Raw genomic sequence first — 16374 nt, 5'->3', positions numbered from 1 at the left:
CCTCTTGCCTCGTCTGCTCTCCTGGTACAAAATTTTCAAAACTGTCGATTTTTAAATCATTACCTCTAAACCTAAGCAACTACATAACAACCTCCTGCCTCTTCTGCTCTCCTGGTACAAAATTTTCAAAACTGTCTATTTTTAATAGATTGTCTTCAATCCTAATCAACTACCTAATAACCTCTTGTCTCTTCTGCTCTCCTGATATTATAAAATTTCAAAACTGTCGATTTTTAGATGATTACCTTCAATCCTAACCAACTACCTAATAACCGCTTGCTTCTTCTGCTCTCCTGATTAAAAAATTTCAAAAAACTATCGATTTTTAGATTATTTATGTTCAATCCTAACCGACCTCCTGCCTCTTCTCCTCTCCTGGTACAAAATTTTCAAAATTAAATGATTGCGTTCAATCCTAACCAACCATCTAATAACCTCTGGCTTCTTCTGTTCTCCTGATACAAAATTTTCAAAACTGTCGATTTTTAAATCATTATCTCTAATCCTAAGCAACTACATAACAACTTCCTGCCTCTTCTGCATTCCTGGTACAAAATTTTCAAAACTGTCGATTTTTAATAGATTGTCTTCAATCCTAATCAACTACCTAATAACCTCTTGTCTCTTCTGCTCTCCTGATTAAAAAATTTCAAAAAACTGTCGGTTTTTAGATGATTTATATTCAATCCTAATCAACCTCCTGCCTCTTCTCCTCTCCTGGTATAACATTTTCAAAATTAAATGATTGAATTCAATCCTAACCAACCATCTAATAACCTCTTACCTCTTCTGTTCTCCTGATACAAAATTTTCAAAACTGTCGATTTTTAAATCATTACCTCTAATTCTAAGCAACTACATAACAACCTCCTGCCTCTTCTGCTCTCCTGGTATAACATTTTCAAAACTGTCGATTTTTAATAGATTGTCTTCAATCCTAATCAACTACCTAATAACCTCTTCCCTTTTCTGTTCTCCTGATACAAAATTTCCAAAACAGTCGATTTTTAGACAATTTAAATAAATCCTGACAAACCAGCTAATAACCTCTTGCCTCTTCTGCTCTCCTGATACAAAATTTTCAAAACAGTCGATTTTTAGACTATTTCCTTCAATCATAACCAACCAATAACCTCTTGCCCTTTCTGCTCTCCTGATACAAAATTTCCAAAACTGTCGATTTTTAGACTATTTCATTCAATCCTAAACAACCATCTAATAACCTCTTCCCTTTTCTGTTCTGATACAAAATTTCCAAAACAGTCGATTTTTAGACAATTTCAATAAATCCTGACAAACCAGCTAACCTCTTGCCTCTTCTGCTCTCCTGATACAAAACGGTCGATTTTTTGACTATTTCCTTCAATCATAACCAACCAACTAATAACCTCTTGCCCTTTCTGCTCTCCTGATACAAAATTTCCAAAACTGTCCATGTTTGGACTATTTCATTCAATCCTAAACAACCATCTAATAACCTCTTCCCTTTTCTGTTCTCCTGATACAAAATTTCCAAAACAGTCGATTTTTAGACAATTTCAATAAATCCTGACAAACCAGCTAACCTCTTGCCTCTTCTGCTCTCCTGATACAAAATTTTCAAAACGGTCGATTTTTAGACTATTTCCTTCAATCATAACTAACCAACTAATAACCTCTTGCGTCTTCTGCTCTCCTGACACAAAATTTTGAAAACAGTCGATTTTTAGACTATTTCATTCAATCCTAACCAACCAACTAATAACAACCTCTTGCCTCTTCTGCTCTCCTGATACAAAATTTCCAAAACTGTCGAATTTTAGACTATTTCATTCAATCCTAACCAATCAGTTGATAGCCTCTTGCCTCTTCTGCTCTCCTGATCTGTCGATTTGGAATTTCTTAATTAACTATTTTGTTTGGGAAATATAAAATTGGAATTTCTTCATTCAACGAATATACTAGTACTATTCGCCACTGATAAAACCGGCCATAATGGCTCATAGTGGACTAATATGGATGGCGGCCGACGATGATTGTGTGTCGGAAGATGGTGATAAAAATAATAATAATAGTGGCAATAATATGAAATGTTGTAATACAAAAAAGTGCTCAGTATGTGTGTGTGTATAAATTGTTTATCGATTTATCACCAAAGTTGCGCAAAAAGGTGTCCAGAAATCAAGTTTTTGGATGAAACTAAAATAACATGTTGTCAAGTGGTGAAAAAACCGGACGACAAAAACGATAAACAATTAGTGTTAGCAGTTGAAAACAAGTATTTAAGGGAACTGGTCAATGAAGTAAAGGATAAAAATAAAATTTTAGCCCTAAATAACGAATTATTGTTAGATAGGATTAGGAGATTGGAACATGAAACTAATCTCAAATCTAAACAAACTTTCGCGGAAGTGGCTACTACACCTATCAGCAGTGTACCAACTTTTATCAGACAAGTGCCTCCAAGAAGTGTACAATCAAATATAAGAAAACCAAACGTTTTACCAATGGAACATGAACAAGGTAAGAAGGAACCTCAAAAAAGGTAAATAGCGAACAATAGGAAAATGTTAGCGAAGATACATCCGCAGAAGAACGTGAAGACACTAGAGAAGAATTTCAAACAGTGGTTAGAAGAAAACGACAAAGAAAAAACATAGGTACGGGGAATAGTTTCAATGATAAAGAATTGGAGTTCTCAGGAGGGGAGTGTAAAGTATGGCTCTACATAAATAGAGTAAAAAGGGCCGCAACTGAAGAGGTGATTAAAAAGTATATTAAAAATAACGTGGAGTTTGAAAACGAAATAGTACAAGTGAAGGAATTACCATCGGATGAAAATCGATTAAAAGCGTTTGTCGTAACAGCATCTCTCAAGAAAAAAGATATTTTATATGATCCATCTTTTTGGCCTAGTGGTGCAGGAATAAGTCGTTTCGATTTTAACCGTCACAAAGATTTTCTAAGTGGGAGGAATTTTGCAGTACTGTAAAAAATAATCACCCAAAAGTGACACAACAAAATTCAAAACATAGAGTATAGAGGAGGAGCATAGAGTATAGAGGACATAGAGGATTTCTGTAATTTTAATTTAGTTTTTTTATGTTGACGAATATTTCGCTCTGCGTATATGTATGTGTCTATGTATATATATGTATGTACAATTTTCGAAATAAATATTATTATTATTAAGATTTAGCCATACGGCTCACACTCCCTCTAAGGGGAAAATTGACTCATCCCAGATACCTACGGTATCAAATGGATTGAGCTCTGGTGGGACTCTTTCCGTGTTATCGAGCCCTAGGTGACTTGGTATGCAGGTGTATCTCCCAAAAATTTTCGTACACATCTGGCCGTTGCGAGTAGTACTGCTTTCTGCATGGTCTTGTAAAGATGTTCATTAAGACCCAGCTTTTTTATGCTTTCGAGGAGGGTCTTCGGAATGACTCCAGTAGTAGACATAATAATCGGTATCGTCTGGGTACTTTGCATTCTCCATTGTCTCCGTATTTGAATTTCCAGATCTCTGTACTTGGCGATCTTTTCAGTAAATTTAGTACGTAGATTATTGTTGTTAGGAATCGCCACATCAATGAGGGTTGTTTGTCTCGTTAATTTATTGACTAATACGAGATCTGGTCTATTATGCGCCACTGTTTGGTCTGTGAGCACAGTGCGGTCCCAGTATAGCTTGTAGTTGCCATCCTCAAGCATACTCTCAGGGACGTATTGATAGTATGGGAGATGGTCGGTTTGGAGAAGTCCCAGCTTGATAGCTATCTCCTGACGAAGGATTTTTCCCACTGCGTCATGCCGTTCCTTGTACTCGGCAAATGCCTGACAGCCCCCTGTAAGATGTTGGATGGTTTCTTGGGCTTGACATCCATATCGGCATCTGTCGTTTTGAACATGAGGGTCTTTAATGATATATTTTAGGTAATTTCTGGTTGGTATAACCTGATCCTGAATGGCCAGTAACGAACCCACCGTTTCAGGGAACATCTTTCCTGATGTCAACCAGTAGTTCGACGCTATATTGTCGACATAATCTTGGCTGACCTCATTAGGATGTCGCCCGTGCAGAGGTTTACCCATCCAGGCGCGCACTTTATCGTCCTTAGTAAGGTAGTTCTGCTTCCCTCAGTTTTATCGGTGTTGTCATCTACTGCGCAGATAGCGCGATGTAGAGTAGATGTTTCAGCCTGCATCTGAAAATAAGATCTTAAATTAGCAATTTGTTTGTCTAATTGCTCACCTATATCCATAAGTCCTCTTCCTCCTAAATTCCGTGGTAATGTCGTTCTTTCTACTGCACTTTTTGGATGGTGTTTTTGTGACTTTGTGAGGTGCGTTCTTACTTTTCGCTGAAGATTTTCTATGTCCGTTTTTGTCCACTTAATAATGCCAAATGAATAGCTAAGCGCGGAACATGCGTAGGTGTTTAGTGCCTTAAACAAATTTCTACTATTAAGGTGTGAGCGAAGCAGCTGTTTTACCCTTCGTATAAACTCGGTAGTTATCTCTGTTTTCATTTGTTATGGTCAATTCTCCGCGCTTGCTTTACTCCAAGATATTTATACATATCGTTTTCACCCATGGCCTCGATGTTCTGGCCATTTTGCATATCGAATCCTCCGGGCTGTACTTTTCCTCTGACTATATTTAAAATACGGCACTTGTCTAGTCCGAAGTGTATGCTAATATCATTAGAAAAAGTTTCTACAGTTTTTAGCATCTCATCGAGTTGGTTTCGAGTGGAAGCCATTAATTTCAAATCATCCATATACAATTTTAACTATTTAGAATGGGAAATAAGCCACAATGTTATTAAAAAATGATTTTTATTAAAATGATATAAATGAGTCAAATTAAATAAATTAGAAGAATTTTTTTACTAAGCAACAACATTTTTGTTTATATTAATAGTATTTTGTATTTTGACAACGGCACCCGATTTGGGCGTCGAAACGTTAATAAAAATCATTTTTTAATAATATTGTGGCTTATTTCCCATTCTAAATAGTTAAAATTGTAAAAATGCGACAAGAAAATAGCTTCAGAACAACATCCATATACAATAAATGATTAAGCTTCGCCACCACATTGTTGTTATTTTTGATGCTAAAACCTGCGTCTGTGGAGTTTAATAGCTGAGATAGTAGGTTCATAGCTAGACAGAACCACAGTGGACTCAACGAATCTCCTTGAAACAGGCCCCGGCTGATTGCGATATTTTCAGTTTCGATGTTATTTTCACCAGGTATTTGAAGGTGAATTCTAGTCTTCCACTCCGTCATTATTGCTCTAAAAAGGTCACTATATTATCATCGACTTTATATATTCTCAATATATCTATAATCCATTCATGCGGCACTGAATCAAAGGCCTTCTTGTAATCAATGAAGGCAGTAAAAAGATTCCTCTTTTTGGAATATGCCTGGTTAGAAATGATAATGAGTTGTTCTTTGCAACCCATGGAACCCTTAGCGCATCCTTTCTGCTGAGGCTCTATGATATTGTTCAGAGCACAGTGTTGGTAGATACGCCGGGCTACACAGGATGTGACCAATTTATACAAAGTTGGAAGACAAGTAATTGGGCGGTATTTGGCTGGATCTTGGGTGTTATTTTGATCCTTCGGAATTAAATAAGTGGTTCCCTGAGTTAGGAATGATGGTATATCCTGCGGATTAGAAATAACATGATTAATTAGTGTTGATAAGCATTCATGAACACTCCAAAACTTCTTGAGTCAAAAGTTTTGAACTCCGTCTGGTCCAGGAGATTTCCAGTTATGAAGCTCTTTGATGGTATTTGAGACTTCTTCAGTAGTGAAGGGTTCGTAAAGGGTGGTAATGTAGTGTTGGCAGTTCTGTGTCGTATCTTCTATCCATCCAGCATTGTTGTTAAGAGCAGCTGGCGTGGAAAGTTGATTTCCCCAAAACTCTTGAATTTCTTCTTGGCTTGGGTAAGTCTTATCGACACGTTCTACAGTGGAATTGAGTTTTCGATAGAACGCCTTTTCAGAACTTTCAAAAAGAGCATTGTCGCTTTTGCAGTTGTTACTAACTTTGTACCTCCTTAGTCGTCCTGAATAAACGGAGAGCTTTTGTTTTAATGTATCCAGACACTGATGAGCTGTGTTGTTTTCTGGATCATATTTTGAGTGTCTTGCGGTAGTCAGCATTATTTCTTCAGCTCTTCTGATGACTTTTCTACTTGTTACACCTCGTATGTATTCTGTGACTATACCAATATCCCTACGTAATAATTCGATCTTTCCGAGCAGTCTTTTTCCCCAGGGTGCCATTCTGTTACCAGTTCTTTCGTTATTAGTAACCCGTCGTGCTCTGATCTTAACGCCCATTACATTAGCAATTGCTGTTGCTGCACAGTAGATTAGCATATGCAAATATTCCAACGTGTGAGCTTCTACGACATAGTTGGGTAGGACTTCAGTGTTCACAATTTGTAACAGCGCACCTAGTTTCTTACAGGAGTTTATTCGTGGTAGCGGTGGTCTGCTAAGTGGGTTTGTTCCATTAAACTCTTGTACGGCACGAGCCATTTCGTTTGCTAGACTATCGCGCAACTCGTTGTTTTCCTGCTGTGTATTATCAGGTCGAGTTTCTGGTATGGGAATCTCGGGAGTCTGCTCATCGAGGATTTCATTAGGGACTTGATCTAAAACTTGTGCTGCGTTATTAATCTCCCGTTCGACTTCGCTTTTGATCGAATTGCGTCTAGTCTCTGGGATAAGATTGTTCCTTAAGATTACCCGGTATTGATCTGATACTCTTTGCTCCGATACTTGAATATCTGGGTACGTCCTGCAAAATTCGGCATACAGCTGTTGTCGGTAGCCGATTGTTTCTTGCCCGAGGTTTGTCACCTTGTAATAGAAGCGCAAAATGTTTTCATTAATGGACACAGTCCATTTCATGCGCTGCCTCGGTCGTCCCGCTTGAGTGAGCGCCGGCTGATGATCCAGCGCAGCACCTTCGGCGGGTGGAGCTCTTGTTGTTGTTTGGCTCGCTTGTGGTTGTGGTTGTCGTAATATAACCCCCAGAAAAGGTCGTATTTAAGGTAAAATGGTGGATTAAATAAAAAACGCATCTCAACGTTAAATAATTCATATAATTTACTTGACCTCGAAATCTATACAATTTAATTAAATATTCATAAAGCTACAAGTAACGAACAATAAGAACTCTAAATTTTTAAGCGAAAAATTCTGTTTTGCTAGACATATCATATTCTGCCTCCTCGTTTTTATACATATCGATCATCTTCTGAATATCATGCGACAACATCTCTAACTGTTTGGCATGGGTCATTTGCAACTTTTCCTTTTCTCTGTTCTGTTTTATTTGAGCCGTTTTTCTTTCTTCTATGAAACGTTTATTGTTATTCTGTTGCTTTTCCTTCAATCTTCTCTCCTTATCTTTCTTTGTCTTCAGATTCTTGTCGTTGTTTACCTAAAAAATAATAAATATTATTGTATAATAATATTAATGTAAGTACTGGGGAAAGAAATAGAATATAAGAAGATTGAAGTAGTGTAGCTATAACAGAAACAAAAAGGAAAGGAAGATGAACTACGGCATTGGAAAACAGAAGCTTATATGTATATAACACTGAAAACCCTACGAAGCAAAGAAGAAGTGAAAGCTAAAACAAATAATGACCAAAAACGGAATAACATTAACTGATGACGTATATAATGGAACGTTCGGGAGAACTGTTGAACGGAGAGCTAGTAAAAGCAAAGGAAAATGAAAACAACGTAATTGCCGGACCAGACGAAGACTGAATCTATATTCTATACAGAAAGAAATAGAACTAAAGGAATAGAAAAGATAAGACTGGAAAACCACTAAAACAGATGGAACACGACTTCTACGGAACACAAAAGGAAATATGGAGAATGATCAGAGGACAAAGAAAAGAGATGAACGAACTAATAAAAACGAAACACATTCAGAAGGAAACTTGGGCAGACTATTTTCGATCTCTGTTTGCTAAAGATAACGATAACGAACCACCAACACCTAAAGTGACAACAAACGAAGAAATAAATATTGAAGAAGCAGAGGTAACGGAAGCATTAAGGAAATTAAAAAATAGAAAATCACCAGGAGAGGACAGAATATCGAATGAACTCCTAAAGTATGGAGGACAAGACCTGACCAAACAATTAATAAAACTAATCCAAAAAATAATAGAACAAAACAGAATACCACAAGAATGGAGATCAAGCATCCTAATACCTCTCTTCAAAAAGGGAGAAAAATCGGACCCGGAGAATTACAGAGGAATTAATTCATTAAACACAATACTAAAATTAACGACCAAAGTGATAACAAACTGAATAAAATTATAACATTAGCAGAAGAACAACAAGGTTTTAGGTCGGGAAGATCATGCACCGACGCTATATTTATAATGAGGCAGATTAAAGAAAAATCGTTAGAATACAACAAACCGGCATACTTATGTTTCGTGGACCTTAAGAAGGCATTTGACAGGGTCAAATTAAAGGACGTTATCCATTTATTGTACGCAAGAGAGATACCTCTAGGAATAATTAAAACGATCGAAAATATCTACCAAAACAACACAATAAAAGTAAAAGTAGATGAAGAACTAACTGACCCAATTGAAGCTGGCAATGGGATAAGATAGGGAGATTCCCCGAGTCCTCTCTGTTGTTCAACCTGATTATGGACGAAATAATAAAAAAAGTAAGAACAAAGAAAGGATACCAAATGGGAGAAAAACAACTTAAAATAATCTGCTATGCAGACGACGCAATACTAATCTCTCAAAGTGAAGATGATTTACAACGTATGCTGCGCGAATTTAATTTAACCGCTAGAAAATTTAACATGTTAATTTCCCCAAAAAAGACTAAATGCATGGTTATAACAGCAGATCTAATAAGGTGTAAATTAGAGCTGGAGGGTCAAATAATAGAACAAGTTATGGAGTTTAAATATCTAGGCATCACACTATGCAGCTACGGAAAGCTTGAAACAGAAGTGGAAGATCAGGTGAATAAAGCAAACAGAGTCGCAGGTTACCTGAATGAAACAATATGGAGAAATAAAAACATCGGAAAAGAAGTGTAAGGCAGAATTTACAAAACAGTCATCAGACCAATAATGACATACGCGGCAGAAACACGACCTGATACAGAAAGGACAAAAAGAATGCTAGAAACAGCAGAGATGAAAACATTGCGAAAAATCGATGGTAAGACGCTGTGGGATAGAGCTAGAAGTGCAGATATACGAAGGAGATGCAAGGTGGACAACATTAATAACTGGGTGAAAAGCAGAAGAGTAGAATGGAACGACCACATAAGCCGAATGACAACAAATAGAGTAGTAAGGACGGCGAGAGACGGTTCCCCAATAGGAAGACGATCAGTGGGAAGACCACGAAAAAGATGGAATGACAACTTACTGGAGGCACATTGAAAAACAGACAGAGTAATGTCTATATAAAAAGAAGAAGAAGAAGAAGACTGGAGAAGCTCCTGAGTGCGATGAAGTTAGAAATGTAGAGTCCAGAAATGTATCGAAGGTATGGTTAAATTTTCAGAGATGAACATACTAAATAGCAGGTATAATAACAGGCCTGGATCCCGCGTACCAAAAAAAGTTGATTAATAGCAAGCTGAAAATTTGTTAATAGCTTAACGGTAACGGTGTCTAGTCGGACAAATTTTGATGTATGGGAACACTGAAACAGGGGAAGTTTTAATTGTGGAACAAGTTAAAAATTTGGAACGTCAGACTACGAAAACGTCCCACGTATTTTGTCGGACAGAACTCCCAATAGATTTGTTAGTTTTTCATTAAATTCTCTTGCAAAAATCAGACTGCTATTTATCACCAACATAATTCCTGTCATTTGACATGTTCCACGTATCAGACTTATTAAAATGCCCAATTGGTGATAAATAGCAGTCTGATTTTTGCATGAGAGTTTAATGAAAAGGAAACAAATCAATTGCAAGTTCTGTCCGACAAAATACATGGGAAGTTTTCGTAGTCTGACGTTCCAACTTTTTAACCTGTTCCACAATTAAAACTTCCCCTGTTCCAGTGTTCCCATATATCAAAGTTTGTCAGACTAGACACTGTTAATGTATTGCTATTAATAAACTTTTTGAAGTTATACTTCTTTACGATCGAGGGTGAAATTTTATACTTCCCTGGAAATAAGTCATTAAAAGAATATATTAGTGTTTTTAGTAAATGTATTATTTATTATAATTTTTGTGTCTGTGGATTTGTCTTTCTCGGGAATAAAATATTTTATAATAATAGTAAGTATACCTATTTACTTTAAATTTTAACGTATTTTTATATCTCACTTGGTCTATTAAATTTGTCAGTATGTATGAGAAATCTTGTAAGCTGTCAAAGCAAAGGGAGTTCAGCTCGGTGGTAGCGCGTTCGACCGGAGATCGAGAGGTCCCTGGTTCGAATCCGTGTGTTATTTAACTTTTTTTATTTTAGTATTGTTTTAATAAAATTTTTTGGAAAGTAGTAAGTAAAAATTAGTTTAATCTTTAAATACAAATAATCTGTTGAAAGTATATTGATTTCGTTGGAATCATATAATAGAAGTATAACTTCTTACGTGCGTACAAAGTACACACACATTCTTTTTTTTTGGTAGGCGGGACCCAGGCCTATAATTAAAAGTACAACGGATTAAAATTTATTAATTTCTACCTGGGCCGAAAACGTAACCACGGCATTCAAATACAAATGACTTTGTAATAACCTTAAGATTAAAGTTGGATTTATAGTTTGACGTAGCGTAGACATAGACGCAACGGAGACGTAAGAAACGGTTGGAGACGGAAGAAAATATTATGTCAATTTATAATTCGACTTGGCGGAATTTTTGCGCATGAGTAGAAACAATGACTTAATTCAACAACATAGCCTATAAATTATACGAACCGTAAACAAACTTTGTGTTTATCTATTTATTACTATTATTTATTATAATATATATCCGTTTTGTGTGTTACATGGATTAGGAACTACACGAAGGTATGCTCCTTGGTGCCGTGGGATTTCCAACTATTTTGTTTCATTTCCTAGCCTTTAAAATGTTTAATGTTTATTGGATTTACCTATCGTATATGTGTGGATAACCCCGAATTAGACTAATAAACAACTCATATTTATCTGAAATATTGAAACTACACTATGATATATTTTTGTTAAAGTAATAACTTATTGTAACAAATGATTATTAACAAAATTCGAATATGTTGACAAACAACTTTTTACAAAAGGGATGAGGGCAATGAGGGGGCGGATCCACTTGGAGTGGCAGAACAAAATTCTTCCTTATGATTGGCCAGACGTAAGAAACGCACTGTAAAAGATGAAACTTGGCCAACTCTTCCGTTCCGTTACGTTTCTCTTACATTCCGTCAGGCGCTTGCGTTCATTTATAAACAAGAGTACACAAAATTCGGTGTTGAACTTTTCCAGTGCGTCTCCGTTGCGTCTACGTCTACGCTACGTCAAACTATAAATCCAACTTAACTTTCATCTTTTACAGTGCGTTTCTTACGTCTGGCCAATCATAAGGAAGAATTTTGTTCTGTCACTCAAGATGGACCCGCCCCCTCATACCTTTTGTAAAGTTGTTTGTCAACATATTCGAATTTTGTTACAATGGATGTTATTGAAGTTATACTTCTTTACGGGCGATATGAGGGTGAATTTATATATGTTAAAACCTACGATCCCGGCGCATGCGCTTTATAACTTTGTTCTGATTGGATGTTCAAATGTCAAAAATTATCCAATATGGCAGCTGTAGAGCAGCTGTGGTTTGGACGGTTGACGGTTTGGTTATGTATGGTTGTTGCGTTTTAAAATTTGTGGGAAGAGAAACAACAAAGGTTAGTTAATAGTTATACTGCCTTTTTAAATAGTTTTCATATTATATTTTTGAAGTTATACTTCAAAATGTTTTAATTTATGTATGTATCAGTCCAGAAAAGGTGTGGAAAGAATATATTAGTGTTTTTAAATATATTTTTCTACAAACGTGTTGAAAATGCAATTTTTAGGACTCCATAGGAGCGTTAAAAATGCTACTTTAAGGCACTAGTGCTTTAAAATTTTTAAGGCACTGCAGTTAAAAGTGAATTGTCAAATTGTGAAACGTCAAAATATTTATATTTCATTTATTAACATTAATATTAATAATACAACTTGCGCAATTTGAAAAAGGTGGTTTAAAAGGTTTTTTATTATATCTAATTTTGTGTCTTTGGATTTGTCTTCCTTGGGCGTAAAATAATTTTTTTTTATTGTTTGTTTACTGTGCAATCAGTCTAAAAAAAAACAGACCATAAACACATTTGTTGAAATTTACAATGGCCTGAAGAGAAATATTTCAATAAATATTTACTCTACATGAGTATTACAATTACGTTTACAATTAATGTTTCTTAAGTTAAGAATGGTAAATCTAATGGAAATTTTTGCTTAAGGCGTCTTATTTGTTGACTATTGTCTAATAAATTTAGCGCTAACACATTTGGGTGGTTTTCTAGTCGCTGTAAATATTTATCACTGTGTGACACTATCACTTCACTCACAGTTGGCACTTGAAGGTCTTGTAGGATGTCTTTGTTGCTTACAAACCACGGCGCATCAGTTATTGCTCGTAACACCTTGTTTTGAAACCGGTCCATGATTGCTAGATTGGATTTTGAAGCAGTGCCCCACAACTGTATTCCGTACGTCCAAATTGGCTTGAGTATGGCATTGTATGCTAGTAATTTATTTCTCAACGACAACTGGGATTTTCTTCCGAGCAACCAATAGTATTTTCTATATATGGTATCAAGATGTTTTCTTTTTTTCCATATATGAGTTTTCCAAGTGAGTCTCTTGTTCATATGTAGGCCTAAGTACTTTACAGTATCTACCGTTGGAAGGGGAGCATTGTTGAGTGATATTTCAGGAGAATCGCTATGACATTTAGTGAATACTATGTGGCTTGATTTGGATTCGTTAAGTTTTATCTTCCATTTCTTAGTCCATTTCTGGACTTTATTTAGGTTTTCTTGGAGTTGGTCTGCTGCAACAACGGGATCTGAATGTACCGCCATTATTGCAGTATCGTCTGCAAATGTGGCTGTATATACTTTATTGTCCGTAGGCAAATCGGAGGTAAATAGTAGATACAGGATCGGCCCAAGAACGCTACCTTGAGGAACGCCTGCCTTTATGAGATGTAGACCGGTTATCTCGTCTTCATATTTTACCTGGAAATATCTTTCTTTTAAGTATGAGTATAGTATGTCATACATGTTCTGGTGTAAGTCCCTTTTTAGTTTATAGAGTAGTCCCTGATGCCATACCTTGTCAAAAGCTTGACTCACATCGATGAATGCAGTTGAGCAATATTGCTTACTTTCAAAAGAGTTTTGGATTAATTCTACCAGTCGATGGATTTGTTCAATTGTTGAATGTTTGATTCTAAATCAAAATTGGTGTATCGGTAGAAGTTCTTTTTCTGCAATAATTTTCATTAGTCTCTTAGCTAGTAATTTTTCCATAATTTTCGACATGACAGGCAGTAGACTTATTGGTCGGTATGAAGTTGTTTCGTGTTGAGGTTTACCAGGTTTAGGGATTAGTATTATTTGCGCTACCTTCCATTGCGCAGGAAAATATTTGAGTCTTATGACAGCGTTAGTAAGGTAGGTTAACATAAGTATTCCTTTTCGCGGTAGTTCTTTCATTATTCTTCCAGTGATTAGGTCGTGTCCTGGAGCTTTTTTAGGGTCTAGCTCTGTTTTTATAATGCACCGTACCTCATTTAGTGTAATATGTTCTATTTGCTCATCTGATGGTATTTGTGCATCAAGAAATGCTATAATTTCGTCATCTGTGTCTTCTCTTGTTGAGAGAGGTTTGAAAACTGTTTCAAGATGTGTAGCGAAAATTTCTGCTTTCTCTTTATTTGTTTTTGCCCAACTTCCATCAGGTTTCCTTATCGGTGGAATATGTTCTTTGGGATGCTTTAATTTTTTAGTTGCTCTCCATAAGCTGTAATTTGTATCCTTTGTTGTCGTTAGGTTTTCGACATAGTTTTGGAAGCTCTCATTTTTAATGCTCGATAGGTAGTCTTTTAAATGTTTCGCTGCTCTGTTATAATTGGTTTTATCTGCAGGGTGTCTTGTGTTTTGCCAGATCTTTCTTAAGTGGCGCTTTTCTTTAATCTTCTCCCTTATACTAGGAGGACAGTGACTTCTGTTTTGGGTTCTGACCAATGGTGGAGTTGATTCCCACGAGGCATACTGTATTAATTCTGTAAATTGTTGTACTTGGTTTTCCAATTCTTGGTGTGTTTTTAAAGATATATTGAGGTTTACTTCATTTTCTAATATTTCTCTAAATAGATTCCAGTTGGTAGCTTGATTATGAAGAATCAGTGGTTTTGGTTTTTCTTGGATATTTGTATGAATCGTAGCTATTATTGGTGTATGATCTGAGGCAATATCATAATTAGGTTCGATGGTTAGATAATTGTTGGAGAATCCTTTGGTCACAAAGAAGTCAAGGCAATCTGGGTATTTCTGAGGGTCTGTAGGCCAGTAGGTTGGTGTATAGGTGGACAGATGATTTAGGTGTAGTTCTTGAATAACTTGATGCAGTATTCTTCCTCTTCCTGGAGCTGTTAGACGAGATCCCCAGCTAGTGTGCTTAGCGTTATAGTCGCCTCCTGCTAGGAATCTGTTGCCGTTATTTCTAAATAATTCTGTAAACATTTCTTTATTTGCTCGATAGTTTGGTGGGCAATACACCGCTGTTATTGTAATTGGTCCATTCCAATCCTCTATTACTACGCTGGTTGCCTGTATGTCATTTTTTTTCTACTTTGTTAAGGAGATAGTGTTTAAGTCCATTTCGAATTAACACTGCTGCCCCAGCTCTGGCTAATCGATCTACATCGGGATGGGCTGCATTGTAAACTTCAAAATTTGGGATTTTGAAACTAGTTTTTGAGGTAAGGTGTGTTTCAGAGACTAACAGTCTCTGAAACACACCTATAAAATAATAAAACATCTATTTTTATATTTCACTTGTCACCGTGATGTATAATTATGTATATCTGAAAGGTAACTAGCATGTGGCTTGATGGCCTTGTTGGTAGAGCATTGGACCAGAGATCAAAAAATCGCGAGATTGCGGGTTCAAATCCCGGACGATTCATATTTTTTTCTTTTTTTTTTTTTAATATTTGGCATTGGCATATTTGGTTCATTTTTGGTAATTATAGTTAATTTTTTGTATTGTAACTGTTAAGTACGTATATTTATTTCGTTGAAATTATATTATAATAGAAGTATAACTTCTTACGTGCATACAAAGTACACACACACATTCTTTTTAATTTAATAAAAATATATCATAGTGTAGTTTCAATATTTCAGATAAATATGAGTTGTTTATTAGCCTGTTAATTCCAACATAGTTGGAATAGCAAGGAGCATACCTTCTTTTATTTCCTAATCCATTGTAACACACAAAACGGATAAATATTATAATAAATAATAGTATAAATAAATAAACACAAATTTTTTTTAGGTTCGTATAATTTTTAGGCTATGTTGTTGAATTAAGTCACTATTTCTACTCATGCGCAAAAATTCCGCTGCGTTAATTTATAAATTGACATATTGACAAAATATTTTCTTACGTCTGCAGTCCGTTTCTTACGTCTACGTTTACGCTACGTCAAACTATAAATCCAACTTAAGGATTTATAAAATATTTTGATAGCTACTATACCTAAGGTTAAGAAATACAAAACTATCGAGTGACTTACAATTAATATTTTTAATATATCGCACCTTTGGGAAACCAGTGACAAAAGTGCAATTTTTTCACAAATTGATGATTTATTATTCAAGTATCAGATCAAGTGGATCTTGAAGTCCTACTAGACCGGTCACTAACATATAAATTCCACTGTCACGACAAACGGTTACTACGAGAAACAACCTTCTCCGGAAATTTATAAGAAGTAAGTGGAGTGCAAGCCCACAGGTCTTAAACAGCCAAGGCCTTATGTTTCTCAGCAGGGGAATATGCTTGTCCCGTCTGGGGTAGATCTAGAAGCCCAATAAGTCACCACGGCACATAGAGTAAAGAGAGTCACCACGAAACATGTAGAGTAACTACTGGCTGTATGAAATCTATCCCTCTACTCCTACTGCACCAGACAGCTGGATTCGCATCACCAGAAGACCGTTTGCCGGCTTAAAACCAGCCAGCTTAATCAGTTTATGAGAAACAGCTTCGAATCACCCGAACTGTTTCCCCTACACCC

At 36.1% G+C, this 16374-nt stretch overlaps 1 protein-coding gene across 3 annotated transcripts in view; it reads right to left on the bottom strand.

Annotated features, from left to right (window-relative positions):
- Window positions 1-7099: 7099 nt before the first annotated feature.
- LOC114349507 (1-phosphatidylinositol 4,5-bisphosphate phosphodiesterase) overlaps window positions 7100-16374 on the bottom strand; it is a 238381-nt gene continuing 229106 nt past the window's right edge. For all 3 annotated transcript variants that reach the window (XM_050647820.1, XM_050647821.1, XM_050647819.1), the window contains one exon: window positions 7100-7460. In XM_050647820.1, the coding sequence (XP_050503777.1) occupies window positions 7203-7460 (258 nt within the window). In that variant the 3' untranslated portion in view covers window positions 7100-7202. The remainder of the gene's footprint in view (window positions 7461-16374) is intronic.

The sequence above is a fragment of the Diabrotica virgifera genome, chromosome 3 (genome assembly GCF_917563875.1).
Source record: "Diabrotica virgifera virgifera chromosome 3, PGI_DIABVI_V3a".
NCBI lineage: Eukaryota > Metazoa > Arthropoda > Insecta > Coleoptera > Chrysomelidae > Diabrotica > Diabrotica virgifera.
This window is presented reverse-complemented; position numbering and strand designations above follow the sequence as displayed.